This window comes from Melopsittacus undulatus, chromosome 8 (genome assembly GCF_012275295.1).
Source record: "Melopsittacus undulatus isolate bMelUnd1 chromosome 8, bMelUnd1.mat.Z, whole genome shotgun sequence".
In the NCBI taxonomy this organism is placed as follows: Eukaryota; Metazoa; Chordata; class Aves; order Psittaciformes; family Psittaculidae; genus Melopsittacus; species Melopsittacus undulatus.
The window spans coordinates 8,587,248-8,611,154 of record NC_047534.1 but is presented as its reverse complement, the minus strand read 5'-3'; the positions used below and the strand labels follow the sequence as shown (position 1 = coordinate 8,611,154).

The window sequence follows — 23,907 nt, the reverse complement described above, 5'->3', positions numbered from 1 at the left end:
GTGTAACATAGCTGATTATAGCTGATAGCTATAGCTGATAGCTATAGCTGATAGGTAGCATATTGTACAGATCATTGGTCTTAACAACAAATATGTATTCCAAATTGAGGTTGTGATGCTGGAATGAGGTAAAATTACTGGCATAAGTGTATAGAAGAAAGTTTGGGATTTGGATTTTGTGAAAATACAGAGGATATAAAGAGTAGCACCAGCATTTTAGAGGGTATAGTCATACCTGCTCTGGAAACAACCATGGCAGGGTAGTTCTGTAACAGTACATCTCTACTCATGGTCTGAAGTAGAAAGACACTGCACTGATGGCAAGGTATCTGTAAATTCACTCTGAGTTGGAACTGTTGCTAGAACCCAACAGACAGATTGGAGATTGTTCAACAGCAGAATGTAAGGTTGTAATGACTTGCAAGTCCATGTTGGTAAATGATGCATGGGCTTTTGCCACAGCATCCTACATAGGAAGAGACAACAGGAAGACTTCTCTAATTCATGTACTTGACAGCAATGAATCCAATGTTGAGTAGCTAAGGACTAAAGATTGCTCGTTTAAAGGACTCCTCACCATGACAGGTACATGCAGACACACATACACATCCCTCCTCAGGGTCTCCATGTTCTTCCCTGACAGCTTCTCACTTGATAGTCTGGTCCAGCAGGAAAGAGTCTGAAGAATGGATAGCGAGGTAATCCAATGGACAGGACGTTGTTTGCTGTGACATCTGTCTTTGCAATGATTATGTCTGTATGACTTTCATAGTGCTCTCCTAATTCATCCCAGATTGGAAGGAATTTTCTGCAGTCATAGGACCAAGGGGCATCTGCAAAATTAAAAATAAAAGTAGAAGGATAGAGTTTGGCAGAGAGCATGTGCTGGTGCAATTGCTGGGACACATTTGTGGTCAATCTTTACTTGAAATCATTCCATTTCTTGATTTTCATGAGTTTTCATGTAGTGATTACTACCTGTTCACTAATGCATTTCTGACAGCAGTGCTGCATTAGCTCTCTTTAGGTTTTTTATGACTATAACAAACACACAACCCTTGCCATATGACTTTGCTGGAGGGATGTGCCAAATGACCAATGCAACCTAAGTCTTGCATCATTCCTATGATGAAATGCTTGCCAGAAGCACAAAATGTTTTCTACATACTAAAATGAATCATAATTAATAAACGATGCCATATATACATTGAAAGGAGGAGTTTGAGCTATGGCAGTGTTTTGAGTCTGAGCACTGCATGCATGCTGATTAACAAAAAGGCAGACTGCTGAGAACACAGTATCCCCTTAAATAACATACAACATGGTCACAGTCTTTCAATCGTGAGAACAGTGCTCATACTCGTTTTGGATGGAATTGAACTTCCCTGAATAAGCTACATCCCATTTATCCCATTTATCAGCCTTTCATTTCCAGCAGACTTGGTTCAATTCTTGCCTAGATCAGTCTATTCATGATACTGCAATGTAAAGATGACTTGCATGAATTAAATGGCTGCAGCCAGCAAGAAGGATTGCAGGATCATACTACCTTTAAGAACTTTAGAATTCCAGGTAGTACAGCTACTTCTTGTTGTCAATGCTGTATGTTTGCTCTATTGAAGTAATTAAGGCACAAACTAATGCCTGGATAGGGCATCGGTTTCTGGCTGGGAAGAGTCAAGCAGGAAAGCCACTTCCCTTGCAGGAAGAGGAGCAAAAAGGAGTTACAGTTTGATAAACTACAACTCCTCTCTGGGATTTAATCCCAGACCATGATAACCTGACAACCTCATTTAGCTCTCCCTCTGTCCTTGGAAGACAGACTGACTCATGCTGTACAGCACCCTGTAGTGTTCTGTTGTACATGATGCTCTAGTGTCATTTTGTCTTCCAGCACTGACATTTGATATGGCCTTGACAAATATTTATTCAAGGGAGCCAGTGTTATTAAGTACAGCCCTAAGTCAGCAAAGGTATCACAGTGTTTCCATAGATATGACACATTTTAACTTCAGTGCTTTCATTAGACAATGAAAATTCATTAAGCTCAGCTCCTGTAAACTGCAAATATGAGTTTGGTACGTAAGCATGAGCTTTTGTTTTTCACTTCAGATTGATCATGTTAAAGCAACCTAAAACCTGAATACAACAATAACACTTAAAAAAAATGTAACAAACACAGTCCTGGTCTTATCAAAGACAATCCTGTTAAATTCTTCCCAACAAGCACTTTGACAGGCATCTCATCCCAGTCCTCTGGAATTTACTCACTGGGGAGGTTTAGCTAAGCAGAAACAGAACACTTCTGTGAAGGAGCAAGGAGCATTGGGGAAGTGTACTCTAGCTCAAGTTACTGTGAGACCAGTGGTACATTTCTTGGAGCCAGCCTTCATGTGCTAGTACCTTCTCTCCCTTCAGCAGGGAGCTGAGGTCTTGCACCCATATGTAATTGGGAGTCAGAATTACTCATCCCTCTCTTGAATACAGACTCCATAGTACACAGTCTGAAAATGACCCTTTGAAACATTTTTGCATTCATTGTACTGAATTCTTTTTGCCTGGTGTTCAGAAACTAGACTACTGAAAAACGCACCTATTGCTGGCTTTCAAAAGTGATGTAAAACACACAAGACAGTGTGCATTGCTGCTTAAATCTCTGCCTTTTCCACCAGTGACAGTCCTCACAGAACTGCTACAATTTACAGCTAATGCTGGCAATTTCTTTTCTTTTATACACCAACACAGTAGTAGAAAGGCACACATTCCCCGTAGAAGCTGGTCCCTGCTGTGAGTTTGTCACTCAAGTAAATCTTGGTGGAGAAGAGATAACATCCCCACCTCTTCTGTCCTTCTGCCCCACCTCCAACATGGAAATCAGGATACTACTCCAATCTCTTAAATTTTGTCTGCTGTCAGATGGACTATTTAATCTTTTCTCCTCATGATGGAAACAAAAGTATATCACCCTGAAGAACACTGAATAAACAAAACATCTTCATGTATTTTTGTAGTGAGTGTGGAGAATGATGCTTCATTATTCTTTACTGTTAGGGTGGTGAGGTACTGGAATGGGTTGCCCAGGGAAGCTGTGAATGCTCCATCCCTGGCAGTGTTCAAGGCCAGGTTGGATAAAGCCTTGGGTGATATGGTTTAGTGTGAGGTGTCCCTGCCCATGGCAGGGGGGTTGGAACTAGATGATCTTAAGGTCCTTTCCAACCCTAACTATTCTATGATTCTATGATAACAAATACCGCATTTAACATTGTAAGTGATTCTCCTGGTGCAAATTCATTCTGAGTTCACTTATAACAAATATCAAATCTTACTCCACTCTGAAAATCAATTTTCTATTTATTGGACTTCTCCAAATCCTCAGAATCTGTTGCAGTCATTGTTTGCATCTCTCCCAACTAAGGGAATTAAATAGCTCCATTATTGTACTGGCAAGATCAAGACGTAGGGAGTTTGAGTTTCTAAACCACTAAAGTACATCAGCTCAAATTAACTAGAACATTGTTCGACAAATGGTTCATCCAGTTTTTGCATAAGAGGACTAGTGAAATTTGTAGTTCACATCAGTTGTTAAATACAGAAGAAAACTCTGTCAGCAGCTGTAGATGAATGCTTTGAAAGGAGAGTAAATTACTAAATTGATGATCAGAAAGGCACATTGTTATCATTTAAAAAAGGATGTTTTGCAAATTTGTCAATGTTTTAGCTGGGTTAGTAAAGAGATGTCTCATTAGTAGTGGACATACCTTTGCTTTTCCATTTAGGTAGCTCTGGCAGACTTCCTTCAGGTTCTCCACAGTCACCTCATTTGCAAGCGTTTTGTACATTGCCTCACTTGTCAGATTTAGGATTCTCAAGGCAGGAACGTCAACCTTCCTGATGTAAAAGTACTCAAAAGCTCTTCCTTTCCTTGGTTCATTAGTATCCACCAAGACAAACATTATCTGGTAAGAAAGAGTTGTGCATCTGGTTGAGTCTTCCAGCTTTGGTTTAGCCATTTTAGAGAATTGGCTTGTGGAGCTTGACAGTGGGTTAGGATCTGACATTAAATGCAAGAAATTGTGTAGAACAAGGAATTGCAAGTTGTTTGGTCTCAGACCAACAACCAGAAGTTCTGTGGACTTCATCATACCTTGATCCTAGTTAATAACAAGTGCTAAAGCAGCCAAAAGGAGCAAAGCTTTTCCTTCTGTCATTTGCAGTGGTTTGCTATCACGCACTTTCGTAATGCTTACAAATTATCCCTCAAAACTTTTATTGCTCCACCTAATAAATCTAAACAGGACAAAAGAGCTGAAACACCTGTAATCCAATGTCTTTACCAGTGTGATAGTTGTGTGGCAGAAATTGCCACAACATTGCTAAAACTATCTTTGGTTGGAAGTTGCTCCTGCAAAGTCATATTTGCAATATCAGAAACAAATTTATTGGGAGCAGCTATAATTAAGTGTTGGTTTATGTGATTGTTGCATTTTAATGAATTGTTTTCAAGTGAAGGTTCTTTTTCAGCTTGTCCCCCTAACATCTAAAGAATAGTTGCTGATACTGTTTTAAAATTATTTGGTAGCCTTAGAAGATGAACTGACAGCAGTGTACTTTTACCAGTAACATTGGTGAATGTTTTTCTATTGATCATTTGGCATTCCTATTTGCAAAGCAGGAATTCAGCATTACAAAACTTCCCTGTAAATTCCGCAGCAGCAGACTTGTAGTTTTCATAAATTGCACTGAACATCTCCAAGTTCGTTGGGGCAAACAGCAGGATGTGATTTTCAACAGGGACATCAAAAATCTTCACAGATGTCCGGGAAACAAAAGGCTCAACATCTGTTCCACTCTTTGTAAGCAGAACAGTGAATCAGAGGCTCGGCATATCAGCGTCATTTAGTTGTGCGATCACAAATTTTACTTTTTAAGACTCGGCTCCCAATCATTTCCATGACTGTTGGGTTTTTTTCATTGTTTTAAAGAAGATAAAGTGAGAAAAATCAGCAGCTGCTGAATGTTTTCTCTGTTACAGGGAAAACCTCATTGTTATTCATAGATTTTTACAGTCAGAAGGGATTGTGATCTGCCAATCTGACCTCCTGTGTAACACACACTGAAGAATTAATGCTAGAGATGTGCTTGAAGTAAAAAGCATTGTTACCCAGGAAGGCCCAGCTGCAGCAGCTGCGGGAGCTGGACCTGCTTGGGGTACTTCCTTAATTTCTGAGTGGCATCAGCATCTTATATCTCTTTCCCTGCATGCCACCCCACCATGATCAAAGGCAGTGGGATGTCCCCCCAGTAAGCAGGTATTTCCCTGATTTCCATGTCTTTCCCTTCATATCTGCACTAACAAACATTATTGCTGACTTCTTTCTTCCTCGCCTTGGTGAAGAGGACCTGTTTGCTGCATGGGAGTGGAAAAATTGAAAACCTTCCAACCTCCAACCTGACGTAGTTACTGCAGAAGGAGCTCGGGCCTTTGTGTTGGCTCCACAGAAGGGAGGTGTCTGTGTACTCAGGCAAGTTCACTGTTTGTTCAGCCATTACTCTTCTCTTCTAAGAAACGTCTTGCCAAAGGGAAGCATACTGTGGCATGGATTAGACCAAGAGCTGCCTCTTGGGTTCTGCTGGTGTTTCTAGATGTGTCTGTGGCTAGCCTAGTCAAACAAGCAAACAAAATGCTCGAATACTAAGGAGGAGAATAGCTCCCCAAGTCTTTTTCTGCATGGGTTCTTGTCATTTTTGTCTTTCTCCTGTGGCTTTTGTTAATACAATGAAATACACAAACCTCAAAATTATATTCAGTGACCAAATCCAGGGTAAAGGTTTTTATTAGCCTCATTAGATCCAGTTTGTTCTGTCTGCCATCTTCCAGCGCTTCATTATGCACAGGTTTCCCTTGGACAAATAGTGAATTTTGTGAGGTTGTTGCCCTTATTGACTACATCAGCAAAGAGACTATCTTTACTCTAAAATGTTGTTCTCAGCTTTGCTGGTTTATGATCCTCAGTAACTGAAATTCCATAACTTGTAAAATGAATGTCACAGCTAGATTACAACACAAGATTATAGCTAAAATTCAAGGTACAGCTGACAATTTTAATTTGCTTGGTAATCTTAACATACTGAAAGATCTGTTCTATATATATGCTGTGACGTACACTCACTTGGGACATCCTTGGTCTAACTAGTTCATAGCCTAAACGTTGGTGCTACTTCTGTGTAGTTTTATTCTTGTTGTTGGACACCTCTTTTGTGGACTGAAAGAAAAGATTTCTAGCCAAAATCAACACAAAGGAAAAGAGGTGAATGTCTGCAAAATTCACTGAACCTGGCAGCATGTGTTGATCAGAATGTGGGTTGGAAATTGAAGGTTTTTTATCAAACGCCTAAGTATAAATTAGGAGCCTGAATATAGGCAACTGTGTTGAAGACATCAGCTGTCCAAAGGTTGCTGTTTGCTTCTACATGTCACTCTTGTCTATACATGTGATATTCTTTGTGATAAGCTTTTTTAATTTCAACTAGGAAATCATTTAATCTGAAAAATTCCCTAACTGTCTTTCCATAACCTAATGCATAACCTAGCTGCTCTGGAAGCTACTGTACCTTGCATCCTAGGCTTTTGTACTCCTACCTTCTTAAACATAACAAGGGTGTTCTTTTGGATGCCGTAATTAGCACAGACATCCTCACTGGCTGTCATCCCAAAAGACATCTCTGGCACATCTCTAGCTGTCTCACAGAAAACTTCCACATTGTCACTGTGAATTTTCTAGTCCTGGAAAGAATATGTATTAAAACTGTGTCCTCCATCCTGCTAGGATGTGTAGAAGTGAGAGCTATTAGTGAGACAGGCTGCTAAAGGCTTGTTAATTAGAGAGGAGAGTGTAATTGTGATGTGAGTATAACTTGCTGTGATTACCTCCAAGGGGAGATCTTTACAACAGGGGACATCCTAAGAATGCTATGACACTACTAGTGTCTTCATGGGTCCAGCAAGTGCTGGTGGGCCTGAGTCAATATAGATGGTGTATAGTTCCCTGTGTCCTTGCACTAACCTCATCTGCCCAGCATTCCCATGGCATTTCCACACTCTGCAAAGACTTCTGCAGATGGGGGAAGATCATGCCAACAACAGCTCCCCTGCTGCAGATCCGTCTGTACAACAGGCAGGCTGTGATGGATTAGAGAGGAGGGCTCTCTGCTTGCGAGAGGACCTGACTGATGTGTTTGGTGCTTTGACTGAGTGCTCTTCAAGGCAGGGACCTTGACTCCTACGTCTGTCAAATAGTCACTGTGCTGTCCACCCTCAGACTAATAGTAAATAAGCATGATGAAAGTCAACAGCGCTTCCAGATTTGATTTAATCAGACAATTATTTCATGCTAGATGAATAGTAATTTATATGCTGAGTCCTCCCAGCACATCCTGGCACTCACATTTGTGAACAATCTGTGACTAATAGAAGGCCAAATACAGCTCTTTATTTACTTGGATGCTGTTTTGTTGGCTTCCACCCATTAAATTTCTGATATGACCTAACTCATGCTCATCTATTGTCATTTCAGCCTCAGAGTGAAATCATGGAGTCAAGTCAAACACATCTGCAGGCAGTATCTGCTACCAGCATGGTTCTGGGAGCTCACCGGTATCACTGTAATAGCAAGGGCTTCTCAACCTGCCCCAGCACTGGGAAACTGCCTTCCTTCATAAATGGCTTCAGGCAGATTGCTGCAAAGCAAAATTCTGGGCACTCTGAGCATTTTCACAGTTTGTCCTATTATGCAGTACATGTTCATGAGCTCTGTTACTATGGGACACTGTGGCAACGAATCCTGTTTTCCACATCCTTAAGACTTGGACTATCCACTGTAGCCAACACACCTGGGACCTTATCAGCTGAGGTATCAGTCCAGACACCATGCTTTTAATTAGGGAGAGAGATACCACAACAGAAGTCTCTTTAGTTATAGAAAATCCTTGATTGAATGTTTCAGATATGAAACATTTCAAGAAAAGGCTGCGTGGAGACCTCAGAGCAGCCTTCCAGTATCTGAAAGGGGCCTATAAGAGGCCTATAAGAATGCTGGTGAGGGACTATTCATTAGGGACTGTAGTGATAGGACAAGGGGTAATGGGTTAAAACTTAAACAGGGGAGGTTTAGATTGGATATAAGGAAGAAATTCTTTACTGTTAGGGTGGTGAGGCACTGGAATGGGTTGCCCAGGGAGGCTGTGAATGCTCCATCCCTGGCGGTGTTCAAGACCAGGTTGGACAAAGCCTTGGGTGACATGGTTTAGTGTGAGGTGTCCCTACCCATGGGAGGGGGGTTGGAAGTTGATGATCTTAAGGTCCTTTCCAACCCTAACTATTTTATGATTCTATGACAAATTGAAAAGCAGGAAAAAAATATTCCTATTTTACTCCCTTCTGACTTTATGCCTTGACAGAATTTATTTTGCAGTACTTAACTGTTGTTCTGTATCATTCAGCCCCAAATCTTAACAACTTTATTCTGCTATGGAAATTAGTAGGAATTTGCTTGAGAAAGGACTATATGAGTTGGATCATACACAGTAAAATATTTTATGACTTCCTATTGATGCAGATTTCTTAGCTGGCAGGAACTATAATGCACAGTTAGCCTGATATTTATGGAGCTGTCTCTGCCCCCCCGAGTTTTACTGAAGTTGTTTAAATCATCAAATGGGAAGAGGAAGAAAAGGTACACCAGTATGTTAGACAATATTTACTGCTTTTTTTTAATGGACTTAAGCAGGAAGGGAACAGTCCTTCACTAGAACAGCCTGCAGCTGTTCATGCCTATGATTTTACACTGGGTCTGAATAGAAATACAGTGACCGGGTAACCCTAGATTTTTAGTTCAGTTACAACTCTGGGCAAGGATTACAACTTTATGCATTTGGAGGCTGCAGTAGCAGCATAATCCACATCAACAGTGGGTTGAGCCTTTCCAAAGAAAAGGGTTAAGTAAGGGTAGGTAGATCAGTAGTTCTGCCCTCTTCCCACCAGCCACCAAATTTGGGATGGTTTGGCAGAAGCTCTTTCTCTGAGGATACAGGAAAGTCTGCTGTGACCAGGGTTGTGAAAGCACTGCCGTTACATCATGTTCTCAGAAGCTGGTCTCAGAGTGGTAGGTCTCTGTGCTTGGAAAAAGTGTTGTGGTGCAAGATGTTCTTATATCTGCCTGTGCTGCTTATTTGGAAGTGTGAAAAAGATAAAAACAAGTAGAAAATGCAGAGAAAACTGAGGGCCTGGAGGTTTCAGGCAAGTTCTATGTCTTTCAGATATGTAGGATTTGGTGACGATAGCAAGCAGTATATCCCAAAGCTGAAAAAAAAACCCAGCCTTTTGAGTTTCCCAGTAGATTACCTTAAAAAAGCCAGTCACTGCCAAATCATCAGCATTTATGATGGCTTCAGCCTCATCAGTAGGGTTGATTAAAACAGTGCTAGGTCCTGTTCTTCTTTTCACTTATGTAATAGAGGCTGAGGCTTGCCTGACTCCTGTGGAAAGGAAAGATTGTTAAAATGACCATAAAAATGAATGAGAAAAATTTCTGTGCAATCAGGATAGAGGTAGTGGGGTGGAAAATGATGGTGAATACAAATAGACTTGGGCTTCTTAGGACTGGGGTCAAAACTGACTCAAGGTGGGCCTGTGGCATCACAATTGAAGTTCAGGTTCTAATTGTTTAAACTATTGCTGACTGTAGAATATTAATGGTAGATCAGTGCTGTGTTTTCTGAGACCTCTGTAAATGCCTGTATGTCCAATTAGCTGCTTAATCACATATGGAGAATAGAGATGAGGAAATTTAGACAAGTAGAGAACCAGTTCAGCAAGATTTCCTGTGTCCCAAAATCACAGTCAGCTATAAAGAGCTATTGACCTGAGGTTTAATCCAAAATGACTTCAAACCAATTGCAGATTTTATTGAACTGTCTCTTCAATTAAATTAGGTGTCAGAATTGTTCCTTCAGTTCTGCAGAAGGGATCTGATAGGCTTAGAGACATTAAAATTCCTCTGGAGTGCTGCAGCTTCACTGTTCAGTTTAGACACAAGAAACAAAGCTGAGGTATCAAAGTTGTCCTGTAATTCTGGATTGTTCCAAATTACTGCTACCAGAGATAACAGTCTATTTATCTGGTAAGTTCTCTTCAAGCGTTCAGGAGTTTTAGGAATCTTGAGTCTCTTTTAAAGTTTGTAGCTATCATGTTTTCAGAGGAATTTGAGCCGTGGATTTAGTCTCGGGAGATTAAAATCTCAGCTGTACAGTAGCCCTTTCATTTCTGTGAGTTTGATATCCTTGTTGGATCAGAGCTGAGTCCAGCAAAGAGTTAATGAAAGTTATATGTAAGAAAAAGACTGTATGATGTGAAAAGTGCTAGAGTCAAGATGTACAGTACAAGTGGATTATCAAAGATGTGAGTCCTGGTACTGTGCATTTTAGCATTATGACAAGATCAAAATTGAGTCAGACCATTTTACTGCCATCAAGTCATTTTGCAGCAGGCTGCACTGCAACTAGCTTAAACCACTGTTTTTTTAAGATGAAGCTGACAGGCATCTGTTTTGGGGTGAGTAGGCTCCAGAGCAAAGCACACAGCAGTATCTAGTGGCCACATAGTGCTTGACTTCTGCTGTCTCACATGCAGATTTGAGGTTTTGCAGCTTATGTCAGTGGTACAACCCCTCAGCATATTTTTCTTATGGTTAATCTTTCTGCTGAGTTGCTTTAAACAGCCTGTATACCTTGTTTCTACTGTTCAGATGGAGTTGTAAATGATGATTTTACAAAGCCTAGGGTTTGGCTTTTACACTCTGTCCATTGCAGGATGACCATTTAAAAACTCCCTCTGCTATGAAATATTTGAGTTCATTTCTTGATTTAACTGCAGTCTGCAGGTTTTTCTGTAGTGTAAAGTATATACTAAGCTCTGTATGAGAAGTTACTGGGCAGTTACTGCATGTTTTTGGTTGCCAATTAGCAGTGGTTTTAAAGTCATATGCCATAGGTCAGATTTTACTAGTTATTGTACATAAGCATTTACCAGCCAACAAAGTGTAGTTTAAGTCATTACTGGTGGTACGCCTGAAAGGTTAGTGCTGTCTTGTACAAATCACAGAGCAGAAGCCAGTTTCCTCATATCTTGATAGTGTGTCTTCAATAGCAGCTCTCAGCTGAAGGGTGACCGATACTCTGTGTTCGCTGGTTCTCACTAGTGAACCTGTCAAATTGGTTTACCTGTTTGAAAGAGGTTTTCTTGTCAACGCTATAGATACAATCAAAGACTGAAGATAGGTGCTTTCGTTCTCATATAGCAGCACCTCTAATAAAAGTTTAGTGTGGCAAATCACGCTTTTGTGGCATTTGCGCAGAAGCTGCTGTTTGCACAAGTGGTGGGAACTTGGTAAGAAATTCAATAGCAATGAGGAGCAAGTTACTAAAAATACTGAAGATCAGCTTGCAGCAGCAGCAGCCACAGGGGGCTCAGCAGTTAAAGAAATCAGAGCACTTGGTTGTGTACAGGCTCAGGAGGCAAACTCAAAGTTCCTTTTTTTGTTGGCTGTATTAAACTTGTGATTCAACTGTATCTGCTCAGAGCACACTGACAGATGCTTGGCCAAGTCCTGCCATTTTTGTCAACTCTGAAAAGCTTCATTAATTTAGGGAAAAATAATTTTTAAAAAAATCTGTCTTGTATATACTTTTAGTGAAAGAAAAAGTCTCCATAAGGCCTGGATTTCCCAGGATTGCTCAGTCCTATTGTCTTTGCTTAATAACTTTTTATAAAAGGCTTCAAATAATTCCTTAGGTTTTCTGAGCCATGTATGAGCTCCCTCTGATGGTTAAATTGCAAAATGATTTTCCTTGGCTTAGGAAGTATATTAATGTAGGAAATGTACCTAGGAACTTAGGCAGTATATTAAAGAACCTTGTGAATTCATGATTCGTTGTCAGATGCACAAGAGTATTGCTCCAGCCTACTGCCGTAGGTGCACTACCTGTGAACTAGAAGAGCAAATGGAGCAGGTTTGGGACCACATTCTTGTTTGGCAACTCATTTATTTATGTTTATTGTGTAGATGGGAGTAAGTCATCTTCTTGTGGAGATTCTCTGTACTTGGCGGAATTACACCGCAACTAATTTGGCTGAACGAACTAAACACTGCAAAGCATGTTCAGCTATACACCTGAAAGATTAATTAAAAGCAAACTTACTGCATTAGTACAGGTGTAATTGTGTATTTTAAATCATGGGCAAAACAAGATCTCTACCTTGCATATTCTCTGAGTATCTATATTTTTCTTCCCAGCAGCATACTATATAGGTACATCCTGCTGTTACATATCATTATCTTATCAGTGCATGAGACAGTTTACCTTTGCAGTCTATGGGATTTTCCCTGCTGCCATCCACAAAAAATTCACAGTAGGAAACTCTTGAATATTAAATTCTTTTCTCAAATCAGGTTGGTATGTGACACCAATTTTGCCAAACTGGATTCTTGGAGCTGTTGTTTTAAGCTGTTGTGCAGCTTCTGCAAATTCTTCAGAAAAATTCTGAGATGATTGGGATAAAGAAACATCTGGAAAGGGTCAACCAAAAGCAAATGGGTTACACAAGCATGAAGCTTCCTAGTGGAGATTTTTCTATCATGTTGTAGCTCGAATAAGCTACAACAGCGTATTGAATAAGAGGTTGAGTAAGGTTTTTTGACTCAAATGAAGGAAAAGTTATATTTAGTTTTTACTTCTTTGTATTGATGATGATTGTTGGCCACTCTACATATCCTTGGACCAGTCACAGGGACCAGCAAGTAAGATTTCAGTACTCTTCTGTTGGGAAGAAATAATGTGGAATTAAAAAGTAGTTTGACTGACTATACTGGGTATGAATCAAAGGGAGGTCAAGAGCAGAGTTAGTTATTACTCACATTAGGACTCTTTGATTAGATACCATTTTTGTAAGCACTTCACTAAGGCAAACTTTTGTGATGCAGAAACTCCTTTTCCAGATAAGAGATGGCAGTGGGGGAAGGAGAGCAACAGAGTATGGTATTTTAGAGACCGGAGAAGTATTTCTGTATGTCGTGCTATGCCCTTCTGTAGCTCAGATGATAGACTGCAATTGTGTGTTTAGAGAAAGGAGAAAGGTCATGCTAGCCTTAGCCCTGGAGCTGTAAGTTATATTAGTGTGAAAAAAAGGGTAAGAGAAAGAAACTGGTCACACATCAGCTGCTCTTTATTCAGAGGTCTGGAGGTCTGAAGATTTACAGTTTTGCAACTTGGGTTGGCAAGAAAATAAATTCCACTTTCTTTTGATTAAAATTGAGATAGCCTATCTTGTTGAATTTGTTTTGTTATAAAGAGCAAAGCCTTTCTCTTTAGATTCTGCATGGAAGAGTATGTATCATCAATATACTTTTCAAATAGGAACAGATGAAAAACATCCAGTTAATGTTAGTTTCATACATTTATGTGTGTTCCCATGTGTATGTATACACACATTTAGATACATACTTAGACAAGCACACACACTTGGCTTTGACACCTGTGTGTCAAAGCATGAATCTAACAGAGTAACCCTCTTTTGTTCTTTCACAACATTACAGTTGCACTTCTGTACAGCCTACCTGGTGAAGATATTGCTCAACATATTTATAACCAAAAAGTGAAGGAACATTTCTGTAGGAGTTCTGATAAATGAAAGATAAAACCACTAATCTAACTCAGTGCTGAGTTACATTTCTTGCATTATTAATCATTATCCTTGCTCTGAATCCCAGCCATCAATCATCTTTTTCCACCTAACTGCAACAGCAAGGAGTGGGAAGAGTAGCATTAAATAATGTTATTTTCTCAAAACACTAATGTGATAGGCCCTATAAATTCTGTCACATATAAACCCATCTTGACTTAAGCTCACAGAAACCCCAGCACTGGGACAGCTGCTCCAGCTGCTTAGTGCCAAAGGGGGTTCCTGTTGGTAGAACAAAACTTAGTGTCTATTCAGGAGGCACACAGATACCATAGTGATGAATCGAAGACACTTCTCTAAAATAGTAAATGATCTTAAGGAATCAGTCCAAAGCAAATTGTGGTTTTAGGATCCATTTTTCTCTGAAATATTCCAGTTACAAACAGATACTTTGAGAAGGATCTGTTACCACTGAAGGACCTGTATAAGCAGAGTTGCAGGTAACTAACTAGTAATGTAACTAGCATGCTTAGGTAATGAGAGTTGGTAAAGTTAGTGGCTCCTGGCTGGAGCTGGGGAAAGTACATGACTCCATCCCATAAAAAGTATTCATTGCAGTCAGAGACCAGTAGAAATCAGAGTATCATTAACCTGGCAACACTGAGACTGAAGTTCAGTGAGTGAACAGCCTTATTCATCAGACAGATAAAAACTCTTTCCTTGACTACCTAAAACGCATGTGGAAGCATCCATCACACACCTTTCCTGAATGATTAGGCTCATCTTCAGCTTTCCATCAATTCCTTTTCAATCCATTCATTCTCTGTTTGCCTCCCAGGTGCTTTATTTTTCAAGTCACTTGAATGTCGCAGGAAATCATCGCTCCTTTTTTTGAAGCCTTTTCTTGAGTTTTGTTTCACTTCCTCTGGTTTAGATTTTTATTGACACTGATCGCTTCAGGCATTGGGGTGAGGAAGCAGCTGCTGAGGCTAACACAGCATCACAGAGCTCAACTTAAGGAGAGCTGAGCATCAGCAGAATACAAAGGCTGACACAAATGAGAGGTAACAGAGATGGTGGCAAGGTCATGAGAGAGACGTGCATGGGTGGTGGGATATGGGTTTGCTGAGATTTTAAATCTTTTTTCCTAGATAGTGTGTTTGACCTGCCTTTTGAAAGTATCACTGAATTCCCTCCCACGCTGTGTCACTGCTGTTTGTGAGGTATCCTTTTCAAAACACATGCAAACCTCTAGTGGAGCATTTGAACAGATATCCACCATTTGATCATGGGTACAGAAGGTCCCGAAAATAAATTGTGTGAGAACAGCTCAGGCTCTTTGGCTCAAATACGGGAAGAATTAAAAGGAACCACAGAACTAGGACAGTTAAAAGCACCTGTGAGGTCTCTTCTTGAATTTCTGCTCTTTCTTTTCTTTTTGATAACAGTTAAGCTGCAACCAGTCACCTTTTTAAATCACTTGCAGGGGGAGACTGTAGCACCACTTCTGCAGCCACTTTGCTCTGACAGTATTGGCATGTTGTCTTTGTGAGGAGAAGGCCCTGCACTGAAGAGTGTCACATTTTCAGCACCTTCCCTAACAACTAAAGTTTCCCATATTTTAGAAAGTGTTCCAAGAATGCTTCTCTCTAAAGGTCATGCTGAACAAATCTTACACGCACCCTCATTCCACAAAGGAAGCATGTTGAGTGTGGGAAGATTGACACATTTTCCATTTCATGAACTATAATAAAGGATATTTTGTTGGTTTTGTTTTCCATGGACAACCAGTGAACCAGATTAACATGAAATCCTATGTACATTGAAAGCAAAGCCTGACAAACTGAAAGGGAATACAGATTTTGAATCATTGTCAAAACCCCTGATTTTTACAGCTGAAACAGTCTTGTTCTAGGCACTGTAAAACGTTTTGTGAGAGACCAGTCCTACTTCTCGGAAGAATTTACAGTACGACTGCATAAGGATCAAGAACAAGGTGAGTATCATTACATGTTATCACTCTATTTTAGAGAGGTGGAGTATATTTTGCCTGAAGCCACACCAAATGGATACAGCAAAAGTGGAAAAAGAGAACCAGGAATCCTGTACTTGGGGAGACTCTTTCTTTTGTGCACATCAATAACCTGAGTAAGTTGATTCTTCTTTTCCAGTGCACTTTACTGAACTAAAATATACTGAAATGTGGATAGAGAAATTTTTTGCTGATAACATAAATGTGTTTATGTGTTTAAAGCATTTTTGAAGCGAGCATAACAAGAAAACATGGTAAGTTCCTCCTTTAGCTAATTGCTGGTGGCCTCAAATTTTTTCCTGCAGTCTATTTTGATGGTCTAGTGATTGCTGCAGTCATTGTGAATATGCCTGTTGTCATGCTTAATACTTATTTCCTAGCTATTAGTTTCTGCTATGGTCTGAAAGTAATTTTAGCAGTCCCACTTTTCATCTTGTGTGTAGGCTGCTTTTACAGTTTTACTACAGATCTATAATTTTCTCTGTAGCAGACTCTTGAGATGAAGAATGGATTTATGTTTAACACACCAGAGTTGGAGGGATGTTAATCTTCTTGCAGTTGCAAACTTTCTTGTGTGACCTTGAATTCTCCCATTCTCTCCTGTGCTGATCTCTGTACTTTTAAACTTACATTTGGAGTTCACTTGAGATCATCTGCTATGCAAACATCAAGCATTATTCTACAGTTTGGATCCTTATTCAAAGCATTCAATAAAATAAGCTTGTGTAAGACATACCTACAGGAGGGACGCATGTTAATCAGTAAGTCTGTGCTGTAGGTAAGTAGAACTTCATCTAGTGACTTGTACCTGTCTGGACATACATTTCTACTGTCCTGCTCTTTTTTGCACGCATACTTTGCGAACAATGTAAGTGACTCTTTTAAGAAGATTTATTTCTACAAGACTGACACGGATTCCTGAGAAAACCTGTAGGCGTGAGTCACCCACGTTCCACTGTTTTTCACGCTGCAATAGGTTCTTATAGTAAGCTTAGTTATAAGAAATAACTGTTCTGGGTGGTTTTGAACTGTTTGCATTCATCTCCTGTGTTAAGGAGAACACTGTACGCTGAAATGAGCTCTTAGCACAGGAGTGAGTATGCTTTGGATGTTGGCTTTGTAAGTGAGCTGATCATCTGATCTATACAACTGATTTAAGATCATGTCCCCCACACTGTTTTCTAGAAATCCCCCATATCTATGCATAAAGAGCAATTTATTGTTGGTTTGGGATATTTTTCAGTAACATCACCTTCAGCTTTTGTGCCTTGAACAGGAGATGTTTGTCTTTAAGAGTAACCCATATCTTACTCATTAAATGTCATTATCTCAGCACAGATTGTTAGTCACGGGCTGCAGGAATCCTATGGCTGACCTGGTGCCTCACTGGGTGTATAAATGTTTTGCTAGAAAAAGTAAACATTACTTTTTCATAAATGAGAGTGCACTTAGCACACAGAACAGCAGCACAAGTTCTGCACTGCTTGTGTTTGTCCTTAGGTTATCTCTATGTTTATCTAAGAACTGAAAACTTCACTGGAAACGACAGGAGTGTGCATTCTCAGAGATCTGGGGAGTCAAACATTTGCTGAGGTCTAGGCCTTTTCCTGAATTCTTCTGTTAGGCAGGAGAAAGTGGCTTTAGCATGTGCTCTGCACCCATTTTGTTTCCCAAAATATGCTATTAACCAGGTTAAAGGCTTGTAGAACTAGAGCTGTAAGGGGCTTGGAGAGGTTGTTTGTCTGGTCTAAAGCAAGAAATCATACCTAAACCAATCTTGACAGCTGTTTGACTAATCTGGCTTTAAATATTGCCATGAGTGGACATACCAGAGCCACTCTAGGCATCATTAGCCTTCCTGATAAATGGTCATCTTTATCTCTGCCTATGATATCTGTAGTGTTTAAATCCATTACATTGCCAGTGAAAATGAATAACAGCGTAATACCTGTTTCTATGCAGAAACAGTGAATTTGGTTACATTTAACATGTCTCCTCTCAGTCACAGTATGGTCTGTTGATGGGGGCTGATGCACTGTATTTTAGCCCTGGGCTGGAGCGTACTGTGGGCTATTTCTGCCTCTCTGGCCTGGGAAAACCTTAAGCATGAATGGTATTCACCATACTGTTTGGGAGATATGGGGACTGTTCTTCCACAGGGAAGTATGAGACAATTGCTGAGTCCTGTGGAAACCATTCTGACAACAGAAAATTGAAAGGGTTTACAGAAGGCTTTTGAAGAGACACAAAACAGAAGATGTGCCTCACTGTGTTCTGATAGTTGCTGCTCCTGGGAAAATCAGAGTAATGCATGACTTCGGCTGGTTACAGTTTGCAGTGGTGTGCAGCAATGCTTTTAGTGTTTGTGGGTTTAAGTGTACAAAGCTTATTTTCCCTGTGATAAAGACATTTGTGAAGTGCTTGGGATTTGGGGGTTTGTTGGGTTTTTTGAAAGCATCAGTATTCTGCAATGAAAGCTAACATAGGGACTCATTTATCTAATGTATACTGTAAAGCATAAAACTCTCCCATGCAGGCAACATTGATGTGGTATCTACCTTCTGCTGGTGGCAAGTGCTCTATATTCCCTGTGCTGATAGACATTTCTGTGATATTTAGATCAGTTTAACATGGATAGGGAGATGCCACAGAGTGCAGCAGAGGACAGTTTCCAATTGAGCATTTAGATTAGGTCCTCCTAGAACATGCAGGACATATAACTCAGCTGGGCAGGCAGGAGGACTTGCATCTGTATAGGAGGGTAGGCACATTGCTGTGTGCTACTCTCATTGGTTTCAGACATTGTTCCCTGTGCCTTCCCAAAAAAACAAAGCGAAGCTGGAACCTCTTTTTCCTCACCCTCTTATGCTGCCCCTTCAGCTACTCTTCTGTTGAATGCAGTTGTTCAACAAAAGTTGACAGAAGAGTGCAGGTTTCTGGGTCACTACTTTGTTTCTATGCTGGGTACCTGCCCAGTGTACTTTGCTCAGACTCTGAGGGTAGCCTCATGCTGCTTGGCAGAAAGTCAGCATACATTTCTGTAGTAAACCTTGCTTGAAAGAAGGCAGATCAGAAACACTGTGAGGGTGAAACTGAAGGACATTAGGAGGACTTGTGAGTCACTGGGCAGAAGACATCAAAGCAAGCCTCTCCTGATAAATATTGTGGGATTGGTAAGTGCATAATGGTACGCAACAGGGAAAGCATTGGGATTTTCACATAAAGGAGAGGCCTAGGGCAGATCCTAGAGTGCTGAATCATTTTTCCCGTGTTGTTACAGCACTATATCAATCCCGCTTTCTGGGAAACATGGGATTCCTTCCCATTCTCTGTGTCTTTGTGATTAAGAATGGGTCAAGAAGAGAACAGTCTCAGGTACTCCCTTCATTCTGGATTTATGAAGCTAACTCCTGACAGGCCCACAGACTTCCTGTGTCTCTGGGGAGTATTGCTTTGTCTCTCATTATGTAAATTCCCTTAATAGTTCCATATTCACACAGACTGTTTATTTATGTAGCCTGTTTTAAGGAGTAGGACATAAAATATTAGGGCTTTATGGTTTCTCTGTGCAGGTGCGTGTGTGTGTGTGTCCTGTCTTTAGTCTCTTTCTGTTGTGGCAGTGCAAATGATTACAGAAAATGAACCGTCTGGCTCAGCACTGTGGACTCAGGTTTCCTACATCCTGGGGCAATGCCTTGCTGCAGGATAGTTTTTCACTGCCCCAGAGGCTGTTTAGTGACATGTCTCCAAAGAGAGCTATGGAGATTGAGGTCAGTGATTTCCACATAATGTGTGTGAGTTGTGGAGCTCATCACTTTCATGAGTGATTCTGTAATTCTCCAGATTCTGTAGATGCCTTTATGGTTTATGGGGGAAAGGCAATCCATGAGTTTTCAGTAAGTTCTTGGCCTTGAATCCAAACCAGAAGGCAGTGAGAACCACTAGAGCAAAGTATGGCTGGGGAGCAGTGTTTCATCACTGACTTTTTAGAAGATGCATAGAATGGAAGAGTGTTCCTCCTTCCCTTCTGATGAAAGCCAGTTGTGAGAATAGTGAGATATAAGAGAAGTCCAAGATTCTTCTCTGAAGCAGGGAGAAGAAATCCTGATTTAGATCTCCTGCATCCTTTGAGTGCCCAAGTCCCTGGGTTAATGTATTCTGAACAATACTTTCTTCATCTCTTCATGAAAATTTTCTTATCTTTCCATTCAGTGTTAGGTTGAAATCATGGAGTGTGTTGCAGTATCTCTTTGTTGATCAGCTCTGCCAGTACTAAGGAGCTTTGGCTGCAAACTCTTCTCTGATCTGGATGTTTAGGTTCTGTGCTTTGAATCAGCTCTTACAAAGCTGAGAATGGAGCTTGACTGAGGGTTTTCTGCTAAATTTTTTCACCAAAATAATACATCTTCCAAGGGATCAGAACAGTTCACAGGTGGAGACTGGATCTGGCAGATAGCTTTAGACCTCTACAACTAAAAAAATAAAATCTTACTAACTTTCAACACTTTCAAAAATGTTCAGAAGTCTTAATCATAAGTTTTATAGAAATTTCTAATGTGATTGTTCTGAAAGTTTTCAAAATATTTAAAGTTTTATAACATTATTTCAGGATTAATGAAATGTTTGGTATGTTCCAAGCATATTTTTAGTTTAGTTAATCTGTTACTGTATATTTAGGTTTTGTTGTTGAAAAAGTACAAGTTTTCAGTTCAGATTGACCTATACTGCTACTACTATTTATTGTCCTCATCATCCAGGTTTGATAGTGAGGCAAAAGAACAATTTATGTGCACTTCTGCAAAGTTGGGATATTGCCACCTTAATTTCAAATATCCCTTCCAAATATGAAATAGATTGGGTTTTTTTTAGCTTGTACCTGCTCTGATGCCTGTCTCCAAAGGTGTGCTGCTTTGCAAGGTGTTGGTATAATTTAAGGCTGTGTGGATGCATGCATTGAGCTCAGTGAGTATGGCACAGTTAAGCAACATCAAGACGAAGCAATGGAGACAAAGCTTTTGCTCTCTTATGTGCATGAAGAGTTTCTCCTACCAGCAGGCTGCTGGGAAATACAGCTCTATGTTTGTGAAGACAGAATTATGCAGTGTCTGAGCTTTTACGTGGGTAACCTCACGACAATGTACTGTTTGGCTTTTGCTTTTGTGATAGGCTTTCTGTAAGGTTCAGATCTTCTAACAAAGTTAGTTACTTGAAAGCACCTACTACTCTCCTCCCCATAAGGAGCAAACATGAACTTAGAAAAACCAAAAAACTGGCCTCCACCTTATCAAGTGCTAATTTCAGGTAAAGAGTCCAACATGAGACAATTAGAGACACCAGAATATGGGAAAAGACACTCCCTGAAGCCCAGACTCTCAGAGAGGAGATGTGCCAACCGACAAAACCCTTACACAAAGCGCTAATGAAAATGTAAGAGGGAGAAAAGCCTTCTCTGATTTTTTTTTTTAATATCCATCACTGCTGTGAAACACATACTTGGAAAATCAGGCAGTGGAAGCAGAGAGTGCCAACTCAGTATTGTATGCATGGACCCATCTTACTCGCAATATCCATCTTACGTAGCAGACTGGTATTTACCCACCCCAAAAGAGAATAAATTACTGTAGTTATGGTCAGAAATAGAGACATGGAGATAAATAAAAGAAACAAGGACTGCTGAGGGACAAAGCAGTGGTAAAGTACGCATACCAAAGTGCCACAGCCATCAGGGTAGGAGAGCAGAAATTGATACAGAACTCCACCAGCAGGTACTTACTTTCCTACAGTGCTCAATCGAAGTTGCTCTTTTTCAGCAAGAGGGCATTGTTCTCCTTTTATTTTGAGGATTTTGGCTTTCTTTGGCTTTGTTTCATTTGGGCTTATGCTGTCTGCTGCCAGGAAGCCTGTAAGAAGCAATAATGGCAGAAGGAAAAACTGATGTGTCTTCATCTGTCCAGTTACTGAGAAAGAAAGCAAAGGAGCACTAAGTATTAGGGTTTGCTGCTTAAATGGCTGCTGTTCTATCAGCCAAACTAAGAGGCTGATAAAGTTGATAATGGAGTCTTATCACCAGTGGAGGCAACTGCAGCTTTCCACAGGAAGATTAATATAGTTAATGACTTCAGCAGTGTCTGGAAAAGAAATGTGTGTGGGGAAGGTGGATTTACTGTTCCTTGCCTGCAGAAGCACCATTCGATTTGTAGCGCACTTCTCTAGACAGCCTGCTTCTGTCACCATTACCTAGTGCAAAGCTTCAGACAAAACAGTAAATGGGGTACCTGGGGCAGTATTTGAGGGCTGCTCCTCCTCTGAATATTTGGATGTCTGTTGCACTTATAGAGCTGTCTGATTATGGATCTTTTTCAGAGCACACTGTAGTCAGGGAAAAATTCCTGTTGCTTTGCATGTGAAATTTTAATGTCTATGCTTCTTCAGTGCCTTGTCTGTGACCCTCCCATCTCTACTAAGGATGGGAAGTAGCAAGTTTTAGCTCAAGTAAGGTATTATTTGTGGGTTAAACCAGAGAATTTGCCATTGGTTTTCAGTGAGCACAATTTCATGCAGCTAATACCCATAGAGTAAGCTGAAGGCACTAAATGTTCTTTTCATTCCTAGATAGATATTTCATTCTTAGAATAATCATCAGCTGTGTCTGTGAACGATGAACCCTCCCTGGCTGGTCTTTTCAGAACCTTTTAAGAAGTATCTTACAAAAAATATTGAGGCGGCATTTACTAAGAAATAGTTATTTCTGTAAATCCATGCCAGTCTGTAACTGTAGCAGGAACCGATTCTTTAATCCTTAAACTGTCCTGAAATTTGTGAACTGTACACCTAACGCGGTAGCCTCTCAAGAGGGGAACAGGTATTCTGGTGGTGGTTTTGTTTGCACAGACAAGGACAGGTGGGTCTGGATTAGTAGAACCAAGCTGATAGTTGAAGAAATTGCTTCCAGTAATGACTCTAGATTTCTCTTCCGCAGCAGTTAAGTGCTGCTTTGTTCCTTCATGCCCTTAGGAGTGTTTGTAATGGTGGTTTATGTGGTAGCCCCCACTTACTGGGGGTGAAGGATGTTAGGTGGCATATAGCTTCCATTTAGGTTGGTTTAATGTCTGGTGTGAGTGGGGTTGGGTCTCAAGTGAACTTTTTCCTCTCAGTCTCAAAGGCTTTGGGTTGTAACATACCTTGAGATATGTCCTATGAGCGCTTGCACAGGGTGCATAATGAAATCAGAGGGAGCTGTGTATTCAGGCTGCTTGCAAGATAAGATCACACGTAAATATAGATGCAGTAATCAGGTACTAAACAAAAGAAAAGGACAGAAAGATAAGAGTCTCCTCTTTGACTTTGTGGTCTTTCTCTCTTCCTAACAGTCTTCTTTCCAAAGATGCCTTCCAAGTAACATTCTAGGACTGTTAAAAAGCATCTTCTGGAAGTACAGGGAAAACCTAACAAGGCCTGTCTTACCTGAACAGGCTGTGTTGTAAGCTCAGAAAACAACCTGAGACTCCCAGAACATCGATAGGATGACAAAACCATTTGCTTAGAAAGCTGGTTTTCCTCATTCTGCCACTAAAACAAGTAACAGGCAACACAAAAGCCTTTTGGAAATCTCCTACTAGTAAATGGGCACTATTTTTGATAGGACTTCTAACCTCTATGTCCTGGAAGGAACCTGCAGTTTCCATCAGATTTGCAATGAGGAAAGGAGTGGGATTTAGCAGAGCTGAACAGAAAATTGAAACTGATGGAGTACAGTGTTTTGGTTTGGGCATACAGCAGATTAGGTCACATTTCTGCACATTTCTTTATCAGTGCTGAGTAGTTCTGGCTCCTTCGTTGTGTGCTTTACAGTTTTTGAGAGGTATATGGAAAATCTGTCTTTTGCAGAAGTCACAGGCAGGATATGTACAATTCTTGGGCCTTCTGCTCTGTTACTCCCCACACCCTGGAAATCATTGTATGATCGAGAGCCATTGACAAATGCCTCACATGGAAGCACCTTCTATTTGCATTTCTGTTTTGCCTCACAAATACAGTGATTAGAGTGGTGACAGTGTTATTTATTGGCATTAAACACTTTAAACTGTTATGAGATCTACACTTGCAATACATAATGAAAGTAATGTGCAGTATCCATGTT

At 40.4% G+C, this 23,907-nt stretch overlaps 1 protein-coding gene across 1 annotated transcript in view; it reads right to left on the bottom strand.

Moving 5' to 3' along the window:
• The window catches only part of PDILT (protein disulfide isomerase like, testis expressed), a 36,773-nt gene extending 15,060 nt beyond the window's left edge, over positions 1-21,713 (bottom strand). Inside the window, 12 exon segments of the mRNA XM_034065371.1 lie at positions 652-833; positions 2,159-2,215; positions 2,218-2,284; positions 3,759-3,978; positions 4,692-4,831; positions 5,792-5,901; positions 6,613-6,778; positions 9,401-9,534; positions 12,418-12,462; positions 12,465-12,623; positions 21,517-21,599; positions 21,601-21,713. Coding sequence (XP_033921262.1) covers positions 652-833; positions 2,159-2,215; positions 2,218-2,284; positions 3,759-3,978; positions 4,692-4,831; positions 5,792-5,901; positions 6,613-6,778; positions 9,401-9,534; positions 12,418-12,462; positions 12,465-12,623; positions 21,517-21,599; positions 21,601-21,713 — 1,476 coding nt within the window.
• Between the last annotated feature and the right edge of the window lie 2,194 nt (positions 21,714-23,907).